Source organism: Podarcis muralis, chromosome 7, assembly GCF_964188315.1.
Source record: "Podarcis muralis chromosome 7, rPodMur119.hap1.1, whole genome shotgun sequence".
Taxonomy (NCBI): Eukaryota; Metazoa; Chordata; class Lepidosauria; order Squamata; family Lacertidae; genus Podarcis; species Podarcis muralis.
Genome location: NC_135661.1, coordinates 33,572,735 through 33,584,324, shown reverse-complemented (window position 1 = coordinate 33,584,324; position 11,590 = coordinate 33,572,735). Strand labels below are relative to the sequence as shown.

Here is an 11,590-nt window from a genome sequence, read left to right as displayed (position 1 = left end):
TTTTAAAAAAAAAAGTCGTCGTCGTCCCTTTCTCCCCCGTTTCTAATCCGTGCCTGCTTTTATTTGATGTATTTCCCGCCTTTCCCTCCTCAGGCGTATCCCCTCCCCTTCTGCTCCATCAACCCCCAAACCGTCACTGAGGCGACTCTCCCGCCCTCCCCTCTTGCCCCCACCCTCGCCGCCGTCTTTCATATCTAATTCCACCAATCCCAGAGTGAAAACGAGGCTTGTCGTTTCACAAGCTCCGCCCCGTTACCTCTCGCAACTGATAAAGAGGTGTGGCTTTTGGAAGGAAAACGGTTTCCTGTTTCGGCTTTGAAAAGCCTCCGTTGTGCCCGCGCGCGCGCACACGCACGCACGAGCGTCCCCAGGGTTTGGCAGTGGTCGGGCCGCCGGCGGAGGTTTGGAGGTCCAGCCCGCGCGCGCGCGCACAGAAGGGGAGGGAGGGGTGAGTGTGGGCAGGCGCGCGCGCGCGGCGGCGGCGGCGACGACTGCTACTGGCTGTGATTGGCGCGAGGGCTTAGTTCCATCCAGGTGGGAGGGACGGCTCGCTCTCGGTCTCTCTGTGTCTCCTTTGCAAGCTGAGCAGTAAGTAGCATCTGCTGCTGTGCGCGAGACCAGGCAAGGAGCATGTCTGCAGGCAGGGCCAAGAAAGTGAAGATGGCCACCAAGTCCTGCCCAGAGTGCGACCAGCAGGTAAGGCTTTAGTAGTGTGAATAAGGAGATCGCCCCGAAAACGTGGACCACGTCCTCCCTGGCTCAGGTTGTGGGTAAAGGAGGACTCCTCGAAATGCCCCAAGTGCTTTTTCTCCATCCTGAGTTTAACAGCTTACCAGCATCCAGGTGTGTTTCATTGCATTGCATAGCATGCCCACATAGGCATGTCGAGGACGAAGATGGCACTCCTCCCCCCCCCCCCCGCAAAAGTCTTAGCCTGAAATCCTGCACTGAATAATTCTATTACATTTGTAGAATGCATTTAAAAACAAATATTTTGCTTTACACCCCCCCCCAAAGTATTTGCTGCAAATGTCATTGCATTGTATTGTTGGCAGCTGCAGTTCCTTGGCAAGAGGACAAGAGGAGGTTTGGATTGGTGACTTGTGAAGCTTTAAATAAAGGAATCCTGTGCTTTTAGCCCCTGCCCTATATAATTTTGTGGCGCTGCGAGTGTTCTGAATAAATACATTCAGTATGTTCTCTTGATGAGTTATCTGGAAGAGGTGACAGATGGAAGAATAATAAGGCTGTTGAAGTTGCAATATTAATATTTCCTGATGAACAGGATTAGGGATTGGCAGTGCACTCCTATGCACATCTACTCAGAAGAATGTCTTACTGATTTAATCAGGGCATATTCCCAGGGAAGTATGTATAAGATTGCAGCCTTAGGAGCTGAAAATGAGACTGAAGACTTACGTACACTCATATATTGATTTTAGTCTTTTAAAAATACTGCTGTGCTACTTCCTGTAAATGATGGTGTTTGTTCTTGCCCATGTTTTGAGATTATATCAGTCAAGTTTGACTCTGCCACTATTCCTTTCAAAAGATGTAGCAGAGGTTTTGAGGTTTTACAACTGTATGTAGCCCACTGCTGCCCTATTTATTGTTTGTCTGAGCTGGAGATATATACACACAGGTACTGTTGTGACCAGGTCACTCAGTGGCTAAACATCCTTACATTTGACACCTTGTGTTGCAGTTGAGAATCGGCTGTTCTTCATTCTGCTGGGTGAAAAGGTTCATGAGACTCAAATAATTATATACCCCACAGCATTGGTATGGTAAAAATTATTGTGCGTTTCATACCTTGTTGAAATAACACAGAAACTTTAATTATATTGAAGAAAGAAGCCTGTGTTTTTCTTTTTCCAACCCCCAGATGCTATATTTAATTGTCATTTTCCTCTGTCCTTAATCTGTTTTGTTTGAGGGGATTCTTATTGCAATTTTCTCCTTAAAACTGAGATTATAAAATACTGGAAGTTGCCTTGGTGGGGGTCAATACTAGCAGAACACTGTTGTTGACTCTTAGAAATGTTATGTGTCTGGACAGAGCTGGTACATGTTGCTACCACTATGACCTTTTATTTACTGATTTATTAATTTCAATCTTTCATTTCCCCCAAGTTGCTCAGGGGTGCAGTGAGCCCCCCCCCCCCACATTTAATCCTCACAACAACCCTGTGAAGTAGGTTATGCTGAGAGAGACTGACTGGTCTAAGCTCATCCACAGCTCAGTAGGGATTTGGTCTTGGGGCCCCCTGGTTTCTCTATTGGGCACATTAATTACTGTTGATTGGATTATGGTAGCATTCGTCTTTTAAGCTTCAAGTTGATTTAGTTGATCTAGTTGATCTGAGTAGGCCCAGAATCACTCAAACTCAAATCTGTTGGTTCAATTCATCTCCCCACAATGCTTAATGGGTTTAAGCTGGGTTTGAAACTACTTAACTAGCTTTAGCTTCACACTTCATGTGACAAACATGTTGCTGCATGTAAACTGGGTGTTTACTGTAGCAAACATGTAATGTGTGGATGACGTGTCTTTGAAGGCCTCATTATGCCCTTTGGGGAAACCCGTCTCAGTCAGGTTTCCTAGATGCTCCCTCTCTCCCCCAGTTTATGCGTATGCTTTAGGAATCACCAGATACATTTTCCATGTAAAGTGTGGAGCTGCTTTTAATTATGGCATTTTCCTGATGCAACTTCTCAATGCTACGCAGTTCCTCACAAAGCAAGGGTTCCTATTTTGTCAGATGGGTGTATTTTACACAGCATGGAAAAGTTATTCTGAGAGTACAAGTTTGTAAGTAGCTTATGGGATATCTTGTGGCCCTATAAGGCCTTGTTTCGCTTGCCCCAGTGAGAATCTGCTCAGAGTTTATTTTACCCTCTAAGACTACTGCATCACAAACAGCTGTCTCTGGATATGTTGGAGTTTATGCAGTTGTGTCTGGCGTCTGTGTCTTGATCTTCAACCTTGTGAAAGCAGGCCAACTCGGTTTCCTTTTTTCCCATCCTAGAGATTGCCTTTGGAAGAAGTTTGCTCTGTGCAATCTGTCCTTACCGCCCAAGAAGGAGCCTGACTCAAATGTGGGGGATTCTGCATAGCTATTGCTGTCTCTGCCTGTGCTCCAGTTCTTTCCATATGCTCCATTCACTCTTACCACACTTTTTCGTGTTCTGAGGGGGTTTGCTGAATGTGTAATAGGGAGGTAGTCATCGTGCTCTGGCAGAGTTGTGCCGAATAAACCGCCCCCCCACAAGGCCTAGTGGCACACAGCTGTGAAGAATCAGAAACTAAAAAAAGAAAGAGAGCTTATTATAAAACAGCTTCTGATCTTTAGCATTTAAACACACCACCCGGCCAGCTTGCTGCTTAGTCATTTAACGGCTGTAATTTTTTTAATATTACGTACATGCTGTGTTGTGTTAGTACCCTGATAAAAGGGTTTGCAGCGGCACCTCAGTTTGACAATCTCTCAGCCTAACCTGCCTAACAGGAGAGACCCCATTGCCCTCACGGAGATACAATTCTCAAGAGTGGTTTAAGAAGCAGCCCTTCTCCCCAGGGAATTGTAGCTCTGTGAGGTTGAATAAGGGTCTCCTAACCTGGAGGTTAGTGCCAGAGCTTGGCTAACCGTAGCCAGGCTGTTGCTGTCCAGGTGGGGTTGCAAGCTGGTGCACCAACTCAATTGGTGAAAGGTACCCAATGTCACCAGAGACTGCATTCCTGATCCTTGATGGGAGTGCAGCCCCATCGAAAACAGGTTGGACAGATGAACCATCTCTTGACAGCACATCAGGACAAATACTGAAAGGAAGTACTTCTTCATGCAGCACGTAGTTAAACTGTGCAAGTCCCACAGGAGGTCGTGATGGCCACAACCTTGAATGGCTTTAAAAGAGAATTAGGCAAATAAATTCATGGAGAAGAGGGCTCTCAGTGGCTACTAGCCATGGTGTTGTGCTGCCACAGTTGGCAGCAGTAATGCGTCCGAAGGCTAGTTGTCGGAAACAAGAGGAAGAGAGTCTGCTTGAAGGTTTCCCAAAAGAGGCACCTGGCTGGCCACTATGAGAATAGGATACTGGACTAGATGGGCCATTGGCCTGATCCAGAAGACTGTTCTTAGGTTCTTTGTTGTCAGGGTGAGCTTTAGTTTATTGGCTGACATCCAGTCCACAACTGATTCTGAGAATGACTCGGCACTTCCTGACATGTGAATATGAGAAAAAGGGGAGGGAATTGTGAAAATATTAATGCCGCCCACCTTCAGAAGACATCTCATTCTGTGGTTGTAAAAAGTGGGAGGGGAATGCCACAGAGCTGAATTCTAGTCTTTTAGTATCATATTCTGAAATGGGCCCTCCAGAGAGGTGGAAGATCACTCAAACACTGTTTTTTCAACTCCCTATCCAAAGGGTCAAAATCTAACTGAGTAATATTCGGAGTAGGCCCATTGAAATCGGTGAATGCAAGTTAGTCATGGCCAGGTAGGATGCCATGACTGATGTTATCAAAAGCCTCTGAGAGATCCAGGAAAATTGGCAGGGCACACTCCCTCTGTCCTGCTGGTTAACAAGTCATCAATCAGGGTGCCCAAGATGGCTTCTGAACTGAAACTAGGCCAAGCTGAAACAGATCCAAATTAACAGTTGCATCCAGGAGTGCCTGGAGTTGTGTGCATCTTCTTAATTCTGACAGTCTGCTGCTGTTTGGAGGAAGCTGCATTTCCAATAATTAGGTTTTTACGTCGAGGCTGATTTCAGCATGCCTCTGCTTTGAGTGAAGGCTTCCCATTGACATTTACAATAATAGATCTAATGCAAATCTTTCAGGCTGCCGTCCTAAACAGGCCTGCCTAGGTGTAAGACCCACTGGAAGAAGAGGTCCTTGTTTCTGAATGAGCATGTTTAGGATTGTACTGTGGTGCTGTTACCGCTCTCCACATTATACCAAAATGCACAGAAGGCCATTCACACGTGGGGATCTCTTGAGAGAGTGGCAAATGTATTTTGTGTCTTCTGTATGATGACAGAAGCTTTAATATTAGTCAGGCTCATAACCGTAGCTGCATGCTAGGCTGTAATCAAAACTAGCCAATGCAACCGAAAGAACTGCAGGGTGTTAACTTAAAAGGGGTTGCTGACGTTTTCCTGGAAATGGCAGAATAGACGGTTGTCGATTAAGGAATCAGTGTTTCCACTGAAGCGAGCCTTTTTGTATGCAAGCATAGATCGCTTCATGAGCAATGGAACTCCTTCCTTTCTCTGAATAGCAACTTTGTGCTGCCTCGGAAACTGCTTCTGAAAATTGTTGTGGGGGTGGGACGCTTCTTCCTGTTTTCTTCACTGGATGTGGAAGCTCCATGACTTCTGGCTCTTGTAAGGGAAGCAGCAGTAATAAATACCACTGCAGTCTTAAGATTGCGTGTGAGTGGTGTTCTGGAAGAATGCCTTTCTCATTTTTGTTTTTCAAATGGGCTTATTCATAAAAATTACGTGAATGAGATTATCAATGAAGGTTGCCTTGGGGTTTTTTGATCCAATTAATTACCTCCAAGTTCATCATGAATGGGGCCCATTGTGAATAACGCAGAGCCTTGGCAGATAATGCACAACCCAGGAAGAGCAATAATCTGCTGTATGAGGGCTGTCTGCTCGTAAACTTGCATCTGCATGTAGGGTTGCACAGGAAACAGAGCCCTACCTCTGGTGGCACTAATAACTCAGTGTGATGCATACAGTAGGAATATTCTTGCCCCTTTTCAAAGAAATGCAGAGGCTGAATACCATTTGTTCTTCTAATATTAGCTCATGAAAGGGTTGGGACAGCTTCAAGGTTTCATTCTGATTTAGCCTGGGTCTAAGCTGTTTTAGCAAAGCTATCTGAAATACCATGTTTTTAATGAAAGGGGTACGGTTGTTGTTATAATACGTATTTTTAATATACATTCTTAATATATTGTTTCAAATCCATTACTGCTTAATTACTTTTTCTTTGTTTTAGCGGTTTCCATTTTATCTGTGTTTTTGTACTTTTTGCCTGTAAGCCGCCTTCAGCCCCGGTCTGGGGAAAGGGCTCGGTATAAATAAATATAATAAAAATTAAAATTTATCAGGACTAACGGCAGGCACAATGACGAGCGCTATGGCAGCTGGCAGGCGTAGATTCGCGATGTGCTCGTTGTGCCAGACGTAGAACACGTAATCAATACCTGGTTTGTTAATAACAGGTGTGATAACTGGGCAGCAGGTCCTTCTGCCACGATGCTGTTTTGTTAACATTTCCCGTGGCACAACCTCTTTATTGCACGGTTCGTTTATTGTTAAGATAATGACTTTATGAATCAGAATGAGTTGAGTAGATCATTTACAGTGGAATCCCATGCTTGGGAACATGGGGGGAGGTTGCCTTACATTTTGAACCGGGCCATTGGTCCATCTAGCTCAGTATGGTCTACACTGAGTAGCAGCAACAGCTGCCCAGAGTTTCAGAGGGAGGACATTCCCAGCCGTACTTGGAGATGCCAGGGATCAAACCTGGGGCCTCCTTCATTCAAAGTGGATGCTTGACCACTGTGCTCGCAGCCCTTGTCCTTGTCTACTCAAAGGAAGTCCCACTGAGTTCAATATGGCTTACTCTCAGGAAAGTGGAGTTGCAACCTTAAACTGCCCAAGTATCAGTATCACCAGCAGGTATTCTGCACAAACCACAGATGACGTCATAAAATTGTTCCTTGGACTGTGTAGCCATAGATGGTAGTTGAACATTGGAGTGTTCACCCATTTAAAAAAATTGAAGAGATTGTCTCCTCCCTCCCCCCCCCCCACCAGCCAGCCTTCCCCAAACTGTTGCAATCCAGATATTGTTGGATGAAATCTCTCATCAGTCACAGCCAGCATGGCCCAATGGTCATGGTCAATGGGGGCTGGAATAAGCATTTGGACCACACCTAATTGCACTCTAAAATATATGGGGGAAATTGCTATAGCTCAGTGCTAGTGCATAATCCTTGCATGGTAAAGATCCTGGGTTCAGTTCCTAGCATATGGCTGCCTGAATCCCCGGAGAGCTGCTGCCAGTCAGTATATAGACAAGGCTGTGCTAGATAAGGGCCTAAGGGGCTGCTGGATCGGGCCAGTGGCCCATCTAGTTCAACATCCTGTTCTCACAGTGGCCAACCAAGTAGGAGCTAAGCACAAGAGCGCCCTTCCCTCCTGTGGTTTCCAGCAACTGGTATTCAGAAGCATTTCTGCTACTGTGGAGGGCAGAGCAGAGTCACCATGGGCCAGTAGCCATCAATAGCCTTTTCCTGCATGAATTTGTCTAATCCTCTTTTGAAGCCATCCAAGTTGGTGGCCATCCCTGCCTCCTGTGGGAGTGAGTGTTGCGTGAAGAAGTACTTTCTTCGATCAGTAATGGATTTTCCAACAGATGGACCCATGGCCTCACTCGGTGTAAGGCAACTTCTCATGTTCCTGTGTTAAGCAGTGCAGTCCTGGGGCAGTTTTTAACTTGATTTTTCTCAGTTCTTTTGAAATGTAGTCCTTTTCTCTTTTGTCTCTCTTCCAGGTTCCTGTTGCATGCAAATCCTGTCCGTGCGGCTATATATTTATCAGTCGAAAACTCTTGCATGCTAAACGTTCTGAAAGGCTGCCGTCCTCAGGTACTTTTCTACTTGATGGCTTTGCTTATACTGTTGTGGTTTTAAAAGAGTACAGCTGAAGGGGAAGGATATCCCTGGGTGCCACCTTCTACTGCTGGCTCCTGGCACAGACCAAGACTGCTGTACATCTCTACTATATAATATCTGTTTTGTCCAGGTGCTGTAATGGGTATTCTGCTGCTGGCATATCAGTTGGGCAAAATGTGGGTTTTCTTTTGACACAGAGGTTCAGAAATGTTTTCTGCCTCTGGCTTTGTTTACCCAACCCTTTCCCTACCTCCTTCCTCTACTTTCTTCTGTATCTCTTGTACAGTGGTACCTTGGGTTAAGAACTTAATTCATTCTGGAGGTCTGTTTTTAACCTGAAACTGTTCTTAACCTGAAGCACCACTTTAGCTAATGGGGCCTCCCACTGGCGCTGCGCCGCCACTGCACGATTTCTGTTCTCATCCTGAAGCAAAGTTCTTAACCCAAGGTAATATTTCTGGGTTAGCAGGGTCTGTAACCTGAAGCGTATGTAACCCGAGGTACCACTGTACTCCTTTTCATTTATGCCAACTCCTGCCTGTTTGATGAGTTCTTTCCTTCCTTCCTTCCTTCCTTCCTTCCTTCCTTCCTTCCTTCCTTCCTTCCTTCCTTGCCTTTTGATTTCTAACCACTTTCCATCAACCTGTTGCCCTCCAGATGCTTTAGACTGCGTTTCCCATCAGCCTTCTGATGGGAATTGTAGTTCTAAGCGTTTGGAGGGCGCCACCAGCTTGGCAAAAGCTGCTCTTACTTCCTGTACACCTCTGCTCCTGTTTTCTTTCTGGTTCAGCAATTGGATATTATTCATTGTGCGGATTGTGGCAAGAAAAGGCGAATCTGTTTGGTTATGAGATCTTTTGAAGCATTGGATTTGGAAAGAAAAGCATCACTGGTTATAGAGGCAATTTCATTTTGACATTTATGCTTTGTGAATAATATCTCTTTTAAAAAAAGCTGGGTGAAGAGGCTGGGGTGGTGCAGAGAAACACTATGGTGGAGTCAAAGGGCTCACATTGAGCAATGTCAGAGAAGCAGATCTTAAAATGTACAGTATCATAATAATGGTGGTGATAATGTGTTGAAACAGAAAGCAGAAGTGAAGCTAAGAGGAGACGGACAGAGAGAGTCACAAGAGAGAGGATAAACTCCGTGGTAAATAAAGATTTAGAAAACAGGAGAAGATCCAGATCAAACAGCCATTCGGATCACAGTAGAAGAGGAAGAGGACGACCAAAGACCACCTCAGCGAAAAAACACGAGGAGGAAAGAGGTATAAAAGGCAAAGAGCTGCTGCTTGCTGATCTTAGCATGCTGTAGAGGCCACAAGCATGTGAGGGTCTGTGAGTTTCTTTCCCCCCCACACACACGAGGAAGAAGGGGAGGGGAGCTTCGTTTTTGCCTTTGTGATGATTTCCTCATTTTGGTCAAACGGACTGGGGACTGTTGTGGTAGGGAAGGCAAACATCCTTCCTTCTGAGGAAATTAGTTTTATAAGCTATGCTTACAGGGCTGCCTTGTGAACCTACCCAACCTTTGCTTCTGAGGCTGCCTCTTACTTGCAGAGATAATCACTGGGTGGGGAATGGAAGAGGCCAAAACATCAAACACCCCATCACCATTTCCAGTGTCAAACCTAGATTGGGCAGGTCAGGGAGTGGGGGAGCAGGATACTGTCACCGGCCTCATGTGAGGCACAATGCAAAGTCACATTGGCACAGGGCAGGATCCTGGTGGCCACAGCAAACCACCAGTCAGATATAGTGGACCACTGAGGATCAAGCTTAAACACTGATGTGGTTTGCCAGTGGTAAACTGTGGCTTGTCGTGAATGAGACAGCCTGCTTGTGCCACTGTGGCTGTTTTGCTCTTCCTCAAGTCCTACTGCTGCCACCACACTAGGCATGCTTTGGCTTAGTGTTTCGTGCAAACCTGGGCTCATGGCTTGTCTCATTCTGAACAAACCATGCTTTTTTCCTTGGCATGTCGCAAACGAACTACAGGTTCAGATGCGTTGCTAAGCTAGGCCGTGTCTTAACTCACAGCGCAGCAGGAGTGGGAGAGGAGTGAAGCATCTATAGTTGTCGCCCTGTGCACCCTGCATACATGTCCGTCTGTGGTAAGCCATAGTTTGGCTTACAGTGGCATGCAAATGAAGCCATTATGATGATTATAAAATCAAGGCAGTCCCAGCTGTCATAATTTGCCATGGGGAGCTCCCATTGTGAGTGCAGTAAGTAGGACAAATAAAAGAAAGCCTGCTAAGAAATTGCTGAGTTACAGCACTTCAAAGATTTCCGACTTGAAGTGCAGTTTGTAATATATCCTGCCCCCTCCCCCCGGCCACCTAAAGCATACCTCCTAGCTTTTCCTTTCTTCAGGTTTAGGTTGTCTCAAAAATTACAGGGGTCTGTTTTGGTAAAATTTCTGTTTTTCTTTAACTATTTGGTTCATTAAAGTAATGTTCTCATTTCTGAAAAATTGGCTCATAAATTAAGGGGATCTTGGGGTGAAACTAAACTTATGGATTCTGCCTCTCTTTGGCAGCTGTGTTTCTTATGACAGGCCGATCATGGTTGTTCATAACAGTTGTTTTGTCTTTTCTGTATATCTGGTTGGTTTTTTAATCCAATGTGTAGTCTCTTGAGAATACTTTATTTTATGAGAATGGTTGTGAACCCTGTTTGTTTTGTACAGTTTTTTTTATTTTAAAAAGAGTTCATACTTGGTTGTTACTTTCACTTCATAATAAAGCCTTGAAAATTATAGATTAAAAATGCCTGACACATTAATAACATTAACTGTTAAAACCTCTATTTTCATGGTGTATACATTTGAGTCACAATCTGTTCATTTTATCTCTATGCGACACGGCTGTATATAACTAGAATGACTGAAATGACCCTATATAGGGTCATTCTTTTATAGGACGGTATCTGTCTTCACATAATCTTCATGTTGGCAAAGTGCATAGCATAATTAATTGCATGACTTAAATCAACAGAGCGATTATTGACCGCTGTCAGGTTTTATACAAGCCGGTTTTTCTTCATGGGGAGAATGTGGCTAAATATATTTAGACCAACACAGCAAAAAGAGTGTTTGTCTGCGTGTCCAATTCCCGCTTTTTAAAAGTAGTTGAAATAATACTTGGCTCATGTAATGCCTTTTCTTTCTCTGCAGAGAAACAAGAGAAAGAAGTTGACATGTATGCAAACCTATCTGACGAAAAGGCTTTCGTATTTTCCGTGGCCTTGGCAGAAATAAACAGAAAAATAATCAACCAGAGGCTTATTCTGTGATTGCCTGGCCCAGGACCTATGCATGCTATGGTGTTTAAGCCAGGCAGTGGATTTCGAACTGTCGATGGCCTCTCCAGCAAGGAATGCTGCTGCCTGCCTTAGTGAAGGCTGTATGTCTCTTTTCCTTGCTGACCTTCTGCTGCGGCTGCTGCTGTTTGGATCATGCAGACTTCTTGTTCCAGCTAATTGTCAAGAAGGAAGACGACTAGCACTTTGCTTGGGGGGGAAGAAATCGAAATCTGATGAACGTGGCATCTTGAAGAACTCAACAGAGTTATTAAAAACTGTTCTTTTGAACACTTCTGCAATTAAAATGCAATGTTTTAATTAATTTAAATCTCCTTCACCATAGGGTTCAGATTTTGCAGCTTTATTGAAGCTTACATGTACATAGTTAAGCTAACTTCTTAATAAATCGATATTCTGGTGTTTGTTTTTATTAATCTGCTGAATTGATCTGGGAGCCATAGCGTGTTTTTACTTCCGGTTTAAGAGAGTCTGAATAAACGCTTCTTAAGTCAGCATATAGATCATTTGTGCTCAGAGCAGAAATGTGATACATGGGCAATAAAGTGAAAATCAATTATT

The 11,590-nt window shown here is 44.6% G+C and overlaps 1 protein-coding gene across 1 annotated transcript; it reads left to right on the top strand.

Annotated features, from left to right (window-relative positions):
• The first annotated feature begins 466 nt into the window (after window positions 1–466).
• On the top strand, window positions 467–11,590 carry C7H16orf87 (chromosome 7 C16orf87 homolog). Its single transcript, XM_028740236.2, has 4 exons — window positions 467–696; window positions 7,583–7,676; window positions 8,791–8,973; window positions 10,884–11,590. Exons 1-4 carry the CDS (start codon window positions 631–633, stop codon window positions 11,000–11,002), a joined length of 462 nt encoding a protein of 153 aa, XP_028596069.1. The 5' UTR covers window positions 467–630; the 3' UTR covers window positions 11,003–11,590.

What these genes read in the sequence shown, in the direction of transcription:
- C7H16orf87 (XM_028740236.2), top strand. Translation starts at nt 631, where the DNA reads ATGTCTGCAGGCAGGGCCAAGAAAGTGAAGATGGCCACCAAGTCCTGC. An exon ending in GCCCAGAGTGCGACCAGCAG is followed by an intron (nt 697 to 7,582) that starts GTAAGGCTTTAG and finishes TCTCTCTTCCAG; the next exon opens with GTTCCTGTTGCATGCAAATC. An exon ending in AAAACACGAGGAGGAAAGAG is followed by an intron (nt 8,974 to 10,883) that starts GTATAAAAGGCA and finishes CTTTCTCTGCAG; the next exon opens with AGAAACAAGAGAAAGAAGTT.